The sequence below is a fragment of the Citrus clementina genome, unplaced genomic scaffold (genome assembly GCF_000493195.1).
Source record: "Citrus clementina cultivar Clemenules unplaced genomic scaffold, Citrus_clementina_v1.0 scaffold_3, whole genome shotgun sequence".
NCBI classification, from domain to species: domain Eukaryota; kingdom Viridiplantae; phylum Streptophyta; class Magnoliopsida; order Sapindales; family Rutaceae; genus Citrus; species Citrus x clementina.
In genome coordinates, this window is record NW_006262339.1 from 36,844,420 (window position 1) to 36,853,975 (window position 9,556).

Here is a 9,556-nt window from a genome sequence, read left to right on the forward strand (position 1 = left end):
TATTTGTTACATTTATTAAGTTATTAATTCATCATATTTTTTAAGTCCTATGTTACAAATATTATGTTATGAAAAAGCTGGGTTACTTAAAGTTGGTGTCCAATCCGACACTCAATCAATCACTAAAGCTAGTATTGCTCTTTGTATAAAGTTAGTTTCTTTTTTCACTGACAAACATCTATCATATTGCTTTTCCTAAAAAAGCCAAAGCTAAATCAAGGTGGAGTTTCTCCAAGAAGCATAATTAATCACAAACCATATAAGCAATAAAATATGGTCGGCAACACCCTTTTATTTCTTCAATTTATTTTGTTTTAGGTACATGAAACCACCCTATTTTATAAAATTACACCACATTAGGAACACACTTTTATTTCTTCAATTTATTTTGTTTTCGATACATGAAACCACCCTATATTATAAAATTACGCCACATTATTTCCACAAGCCAGTGAAGTATCGGCGAAAACATCTTAACAATAGAGATTTGGGCCAGGAGCAACACCAAATTTGTTGCAATAATCCTTATAATATCCGTTGCGAGCTTGAACCTGAGCAGGTTGCTTGCCACCGCATTCAATGGCTCCATTGATTCTCTGAATTGTTGCACCAAAACCTTGGTTCATAACTGGGTGCACATAGGTCATCCAAAACCACAAGGCAGTCTTAAATGACACAACGGGGTCCCTGGCCACCGTTTCCGGAGCTCTTAATCCGTCAAACCCGATAGCTTTTCCGGCAGCTCCGTAGTCGCCATTTCCGGTGAGTTGGATCGGTCCACGGCCGTAGTAGAACTTTCCGGGAACACATGGGTACTGTTGGTTTTGTTCATCACAGTACCTGTTGTACTTGTTAATCTCTTCAACGTAGCACAAATCTGAAAAAGCAAGACATTTTTTTTTAATTAATTCTCTCTAGGCTTAATCAAGATAATCGGCTAGTGGCAAATCATATCAATTAAAAGTTGGAGTATTCAATTAGTTTTATTGAAAACTTTTATGTGTTCATCAAACTGAGAACATTATTTAATATATAAAAAGCATGTAATTAAAAAGAGTTGTCTAAATATACATGCTAATTAAGAAAGGCTCTTGCCAACAAGAAATTAAAAAGCATAGTATATTATTGTAGAGGGTGAGGGTGCATAGATTCTCTATAATCGTATCGATATCCTGTTGATGTATCAGAAAAAAATAAATTTCTTTTTAAAACAAACATGGGTTGGAAATAATTAATTTCGCAAGAATTATATATATTTCGCAAACAGCAGGAAGGTTATGTTCGTTCCAACCTCAGATATATATTTCTAGTAGTGAACAAATATGGGCCCTTCGATTTGAAATTCGACTTCAATCTCTCTCTTTTTTTTGTGGGAGGGGGGGGGGGGGGGGGGGGGGGGAGGGACAACAGATAAATTAAATTATAAAAAAACGGATATAGTTTTAAAAAATTTCAAAAACAGTTTTGAAAATAATAAAACAAAGAAAAGTCGTTTTCTTCTCTATGCATGGATTGCTCATAAATACTCATGCAAAAAGAAATAAAATGGAGAGAACTTACGTCCAGTTTCATGAGTGACGTGTGCAAAAAATGCAGCAATCTCACGCTTCGAAGCTGTAGGAGAGCCGCTACCAAATTGAGGATAGGCCTTGGCAGCATTCAGAAATGCATCTCTCGTGTAGAAGCGCCAGCCGGCGCATCTCGCGGCTGCCTGATTCTTTATGCTGTCGAAGAACTGGGGAGTCACAATGTTAGCAACATTTTGACACATTACATTGGTGGCAAAAGCTAGGGCAAGAATGCCCACAAGAGCAAAGGTTACAATATTTTTTCTCATAATAAGTGGAGCCATTTTGAGGGAAAGTTCACGGAGTAATTTAAGAAGTAATGAGAAATGTGAGTGATATGCAAATGTTGGTGATGGGAGTACGGTATTTATAGAGTGCAAAATGGACGTTATTTCTGCCACGTACTGGTGAATTGTGATAAATTTGAACATAGAATTTATCTCTGATAGGTTTTTCTAGACTTCGCATTTGTTGTGGCTTGAAATCTAGCCAGCTTGACTTGTCAGAAAAACTAGAAATAAAATAAAAGAAAATAAATTAAGTCTTTCGAGTGGGTTGTTGATTGACCGCCATATATATTAAAAATTCTCAAATTAAATTTGAATAAAAATTATACAAAATATAATTTTACATAATTAATTTTCAGTAAATTTTGAGGTAAATTTATTTATTTTATTGTAGTTGAATTAATTGTAAATTGGAAAATCTTAAGCTCATACTTGTTTTGAGCTTTCGGATATTGACATTCAGTCATGTTTATTTTTAATTGTCTACCCACTTTGTTTATATAAATACACACACTAGACTTCACAAAAATTTTAACAAAAACTTATGTGGTTTGTACTCATTCGAGTGATTCAAAATTTTTTAGGTGTACTCTTGTTAATAACTAATAATGTTAATTCTATTGGCTCAAACTTCTGATAAACTTCTTTTTTTCGGTTAATCAAAACACGGTATCATATTTTCTTAGCTAAATGCATATTTGGTGCATGCATTTTTTAGCTAAGTATTCGTTTAGTGACTTAGTCTCTCTATTTTAAAAAAATACCTCAAGACATCTTTACTAGTAAATATATTACAGTCCTATCCTGATTTTTTTCTTTACGTTTAGAATAATACACTTGCAATAATATTATTGGAGATTTAATGAAAAGCAACAAATGTAAATTTATCAAATTAGTCTTAAAAGTAAAAGTAAAATAAAAATTACTCTAAATATTTTTTATTATCTTAATCTTAGGATTAATTTGGTAATTGATTTTTTCATAAAAAAATAACTTAGCTAGGACATTGCTTTAAGTTAGCTGGTATTAGTTTATCATAAATGGTTACTAGTTTTAAACTGATATTTATTTCTTAATTTGCTAATATATTGGTTAATTTGCTAATTATTTTTTAGATAAAAAATTAATGCCAAGAATATTATTGCAAAGTTATTGTTGTAAAAGGTAAGAAAAAATAAAAGCAAGATCGTAACATATTTATAATAGGATGTCTTTACATATTTTTAAAAATATAAGAACTAAAAGGATATTTAAATTAAAATATAGTACATATACCCTAATTTCTTTATAACTTAATTTCCTTTCTTTCTTTAATTCTTTTTTTTTTTTAGTGATATCACAATTCACAACCTAGAAATTAATAATCAGTCCAAATATCTGAGGTGTTTTGATATTTTCCGTTTATAAATAGTGAAATATTTATGTATACCTTCGAAACTGAAAAGTCAACTCCTCCACTAACTTCCGTTCTCAAGCAGTGGCGTACATTCGTGTCCATGAAATGAAAGCACTTCTTCTTCTACTCTTTTCTCCACTTTAGTTCTTCTTATTCTCTTCTCCGCATTGATAATTTGGGTGGGTCACCAGTCAATTTAATATCTCAAAAATTTTTGGTGTTTTCGTAATGTATATACACTTTCATTCATTATATTTTTACCAATACACACACAATATATATATATATATATATATATATATATATATATATATATTCAGGTGCAGGGATCTTTATTTTTTTTTAATACGGATATACTATTAAGTCGTGTGATTTAATAAAGTCAATATTCAATATATCATAAAGTCATGTTTTTATTATAATGTCTGCACTAATTCCATTAAGTTATATTAGTTAATAATATGAAATAAAGAATAAGCTATCCACATGAAAAAAAAAAGTTTATGTATATATTTATAAAATTAAATAGAAAATATTCTTGTTAAAAATCTAACCGATGAAAGTAGCTTCTAAGAGTTTCTCGTAGTATATGTTGTCTATTTTCCATACAAATTCTTGAAACTTTTTGCTGAAACAAATCCCAACATATGATTATGGCAATAGAAAATTTGAAAGTTATGCCCAAAACAAAAAAAAAAAAAAAAATTGAAAGAAAAGTTTAAAGCTAATAACGAAAAATATGAGAAATTAATCAAACAAATGATGGCCAATTTGCATTAATCTATTCGTGATAGCCAATTTTAGTCAAAATAAATATATTTTCAATCGGAAAAATAACATTTTTTTAACTTAGATATTATCGACGGGCAGCCACTGATGGGGACTGTCATATAAACAAGTTAAGTTTACAACGGCACGATACTTGTTTCGACTGCATTCGGCTGCCCAAAAAACGGAAAAAAAAAAACAGCTTTTCTTTGTAATGTCGGTAGCATGACACTATAATTTCTATGAATTACAATTTTTTTTTATCACATGAGACTATTACTCAAGAGTACAATTTATATTATATAAAATTATAATTAATATTTATAAATCAGACTATTATTGAAATTAATTTATATTAATTTTAATGAAGCACCGCTTAAATTTTTTATTTTCACTTATATTTAAGAGATATCCACACCATTCATATTTAGTAAAGGAAAAATATTATTAAATTCTCCATAATTCGTTTATAGGGGTCGAACAGCTGCACCCAGATAAGTGAGTGCAGCTGTTCTAACCAACTTTGGCCGAGTGGCCCTATGAATTACAACATTGCATGTTCTTTTGACAAGTTTAATAAAAGATTTAGGAAAAATCTATGATTTTGAATCAAAAACTTTCCACCTGGGGAGATGAAAACTGCACAGTTAAAGCACCAAACACATCGTTCGTGAATCATGATCAGAGGAAAAAAAATTTCTTCGCTGGATTGAAAACATCAAAATCAATATTCATAAATCATGATAAGAAGATAAAAAGTTTTCTTTGTGGGATAAGAAACATCAGCTTTTCAGATTTTTTTAAATGAACATGGAAGGATTCCAGGTGTCCCTTTTATAGTTTATCAAATAGGGTAATTTGCCCTTATTTGTACGTAAACCCAACCACATCCTCCTCACAAAAAAAAAAAAAAAAATGATAAAAAACCAACGTCATCCATCGAACCAGCCAGTAATTTTTCACACGTGTACAATTTTTGGGATTTCTTACCATGCTGTTTGAAAAGCATCTGGTACCGCCCAAAACAAAAAGTGCATAATTTTCCTTTTTTCCAAAGTTCTTTTATAAATTAGATTGGTCAATCGAATTATAGTGTGTTTATTTGAGAGTTTATGAAATAAAAATGAAGGAATGAGAATAAAATCCATATTTATTTAGTAAAATATAATTTGGAAATGAAAATAAAATATGTGGATCTTATATAATTTGGGAATAAGGAATGAGAATCTCATTCCCATGGGGGATTGAGAATAAAAATGAGGGAATGTGAATGAAATATATGTTTATTTTTATATCCCTCTAATTTTTTCATATTTATCAAATTACCCTCATTCAAATCACAATTAATTTTATTATTTTAAATGTCATTAATAATAATAATAAGTATTATTATTATTAAATTTTAGTAACTTTATTATTTTAGTTATTATTAATTATTGTTATTATTATTTTTATTAATATTATCATTAATAATAATAATAATAATAACAATAATGACAATAACTAAAATAATAAAGTTAATAAAATTTAATAATAATGTAATTTTCATTATCTAGATACATGTATAAATGTTATTATAAAAATGATATTAATAAAAAATAAAATGAATAATAATAATAATAATAATAAATGTTAATAATGATAATATTAATAAAAATAATATTAACAGTAATTAATAATAACTAAAATAACAAAGTTAATAAAATTTAATAATATTAATAATATTAATAAAAATAATAATAACTAAAATAATAAAGTTAATAAAATTTAATAATAATAATAAAAGTTAATAATGATAATATTAATAAAAATAATATTAACAATAATTAATAATAACAAAAATAATGATAATATTGTTAATAATAATAAATTAATTATTTTTATTAATTATTAATACTATGGGTATTTTGATAAATTGATTCTCATTCCATAAAGAAAACTATCTTTTTATAAAAGCAATTCCACCAAAGCTGAAGAAGAATCAGATTTAGGGTTAGGATTAGGATTTGTCAACATTTAGAATTTTGGATTTAGATTCAGGATTTGGCAACATTCGGATTTCGAGTTAGGTTTTGGTAATTTTCCCTAAATTTTGATATATTTATTTGTAGATAAAAATATGAATTTATGTTTTAATTTTATACTTGAAAATTATATTTTTACTCAATAATGATGATAGAATATTTCCAAAACATTTAATTATAAGGCTAACATAATCAAAAAAGGGTAAAATAATCAAACGATGAATAAAGTTAACATCGTTAGAATAACATAGGATTTCAAGTAGGAATGGCAATCAATCAGGTGGGGTTGGGCTTGGCCAAAGAAAAAGGCCAACCCGATTAATAGCCCTATCATTTCTCCTTCAGGTCGGGTCCGACCCAACCCGATCATAAATTTACTTTCAGAATTTTGCAAATCTGGGCTGCACCATTTTGTTACAATTGCAATTTATGACCACATCTCAATTTCGTTCATATTACTTTTCAATTTTTGTTCTCTTTCTAGTTAAAATATCATGAATATAAAATAGAAGAAAATATTTTTCTATCTTAAAGTCAAAATAATTCACAATAAAATAGGCAAAATATACAATACAATAATTACAAAATAATCCACAATCCAACATTGAAAACACACAACAGTAACTAATTAATTATCTTGTAATATATTTAGCAGAAATTCTAAATCAATTTATAAGCTTAAATGAAAAGATTAATTAATATTTATGAAATTACCAAAGTTAACGGCAGCGGCTCAACCCCTCTCGGTCCCTCCTTGAGCGTGTGCATGGCTGACAAGTTTATGGTCGTTGATTGATGTTGATGTGATAGGACGATGAGACAAAGCGTGGCTGGTGGCTGCTTCACATCGTGCGGCTGATTGGAGGCTTGGAGCAAGTGAGACAGTACGAGAGAGAACGCGGCTGATTGAAGCAGGCGAGAAGTGGCAGCAGCACGGCAGATTCACGTTGCATGGTTGACGTTGATGATGATGGTGTTGGTTGTCGGCTGAGTTGACTTAGGATTTGAAATGAGTTTGGTTGGTACTTTGGTTAATTGGTTTTGTTCGTGGTGTGTGATGTGTGCGTGTGTGATTGTGATGCGTGCATGTGTGATACTATGATGTTTGCATGGATGCATCCTGCGTGTAGCGTGTAGTCGTGTGTGTTTTTTTTTTTTTTTGGAATACAAGGTTGGGTCGGGTCTGCTTGAGCCCGATCTTGACCCGAAATTTGATCAGGTCTAAAAATTTTGGCCCGAATCTAACCCAAAACTTGAATATTTGGGTCAAAGTCTGAAAAATTAGGGTAGAGTCAGTCGGGCCAAAAATAGGGTCGGGTTTAATTGTCATCCCTAATTTCAAGTTACTTTAAAACATGAGGTGATTTTTACTTAGTTTCACCTAACAACAAGAGGTAATACTCATTTTCCCAGTTATAAATGAGTAAATACTCCTTCAATTTCTAAAATTTGAACTAATTATGATTTTAAATATTTTGCTACATTTTTTTTAATGTTCCCCATATTATCAAAATATTTATTGCTACATTTTTTAAGCTATTAATTTGTCATATTTTCCGAGTTTTATGTTACATATAGCACGTTAGGAAAAAGCTGGGTTGTTCGAAGTTGATGCTCGAACCGGCAAAATCAAAATGATTGTTTGGACACCAAATCAAGCACCAACTTCGGCCAAACTAACATTGCTCATTTGTTACGTTAGTTTTTCCCCTTTTTTTATGGAAAACATTTATAATATTACTTTCTTTTAAAAAATAAACATTAAGGGATTATTTTTTTAATCTAAATTTTAATTATTTTCAAACTTTTAGAGTTTTTAGGTTACAATATCCAAATGAATTAATTATATTATCTCATCAACCAATTGATAAATGCCACAATATTTGAGATAGTTTTTTTTTTTTTTATAAAAAGTTTGAAATATGTATCACTACCATTTAGACAATCTGATTATTTTATGTTAAAACAAAATTAGTGATCAATAATGGTCAAGAGACTTATGTAAAGAAAATGATATAATTAATTAATTATTTAAAATTTCTCTATATTTTAAATTTTAAAATAATGTAAATTATGTTTTGAAATTGAATGAATGTACACGTATTGTGGAGTACCGATATCCCTACCCAATAGAATATTATTTGGGTCTACCTTTTAAGAGGCTCGTCTCTTGGGATTTGGGCCTTCATTCTAAGCCTTCTTAGGGATATCAATTGGGCATATTTTGAATAATAAAGATTGCTAGGCTTATGACAATGCTCCATTTGGTATTCGTTTCATTTGAACATGCGCTTCTTTTATGAACGCACGACAAGAAAAAGAATACTGTAACGAGTGATACGAGTCAATGGAACTAAATTATACCCGTATAAATGCTTTCAATTACTCATTGCAATTGTTAGAGCATCTCCAAAAGGCTCTATAAATTTTACTCTTTAAATATCTATTTGCTTACCTATGTGGTAAATAGAAGAGTGAAAAAATATGTTATTCTCCAAAAGACTCTTCAAATATAAATGAATTAATATTATTTTAATTAAAATAACTATTTTTTTAAAAGAAAAGTCAATAGTAATTAAAGCACCTCTCTCTTTTTCTCCAACAAAAAGTAATAAAATATAAATTGAAGAGGGAGAAACCAACTCTCCAAAATTGAAGAGGGATCATTTATTATTTGAAGAATCTTAATTAGAGTGTCTTTTGAAGCTTTAAAAGCTGACGTGGCTCTTCAAATAAATAATAAAATCTTATTTGAAGAGTGTTTTGGTGATGCTCTAATCATATGAAATGTTAGTCATAATCCTAGTTGGTGCAACAGTAGTTGAGCATATATGGTCAAATCCCCAAAACTTATCCCGTTACTAAACAAGCCTGAAGTTAAATTTACCCTGTGGAAGAAAGTCTTAGGTACTACATGAGGGCCACATCATTTCTTTTCACACTGTAATATTAGAGCACTAGAAAAATTGCCTAAAATATATACAATTATATATCTGCAGGTTTTGGATTTTATCTAATTAAAAGGAATTGAATCTTCTACATATTATCAAATTAATCACTAGTATTTAAAGAAAATATGGCTCTAGAGTAATTCCAGGTTTTTTTTTTCTTTCATTTTTCAGAGAGGAGTAAATAACAACAAAAATAATCCATTTCATGGCCAAGAATGCACATTAACCGGAGAAAAATATGATCTTAAATGATAAAACAAAATGAATATATAGTAATTTTACTTACAAACTAGCAGTATTTTTCACTTTCCTCTATTTAGGATTCAAAAAGTGATATTATCTAGATTATTTCTATGTTGAGTCATTTGAACATGTCATCAATATTTATTGAGTCAGGGCATGTCACTTGTATAACTAGGAAGGCAGAGATGAGATAATTAGGATTGGACCTTTATTGAGACATTTAATTAAACACTTTACTAAATATATCAAACACTTGTACACACCAGCATTTATAACAATAAACTATATTTCATTTTTACTCTCTACACAAACTTAAATA

The 9,556-nt window shown here is 29.1% G+C and overlaps 1 protein-coding gene across 1 annotated transcript; it reads right to left on the reverse strand.

Annotated features, from left to right (window-relative positions):
- Positions 1 to 473: 473 nt before the first annotated feature.
- LOC18047848 (chitinase 4) lies at positions 474 to 1,852 on the reverse strand. The gene is made up of 2 exons (XM_006442787.1): positions 1,561 to 1,852; positions 474 to 877 (listed from the first exon to the last, which is right to left on the reverse strand). Exons 1-2 carry the CDS (start codon positions 1,850 to 1,852, stop codon positions 474 to 476), a joined length of 696 nt encoding a protein of 231 aa, XP_006442850.1.
- Positions 1,853 to 9,556: the final 7,704 nt, after the last annotated feature.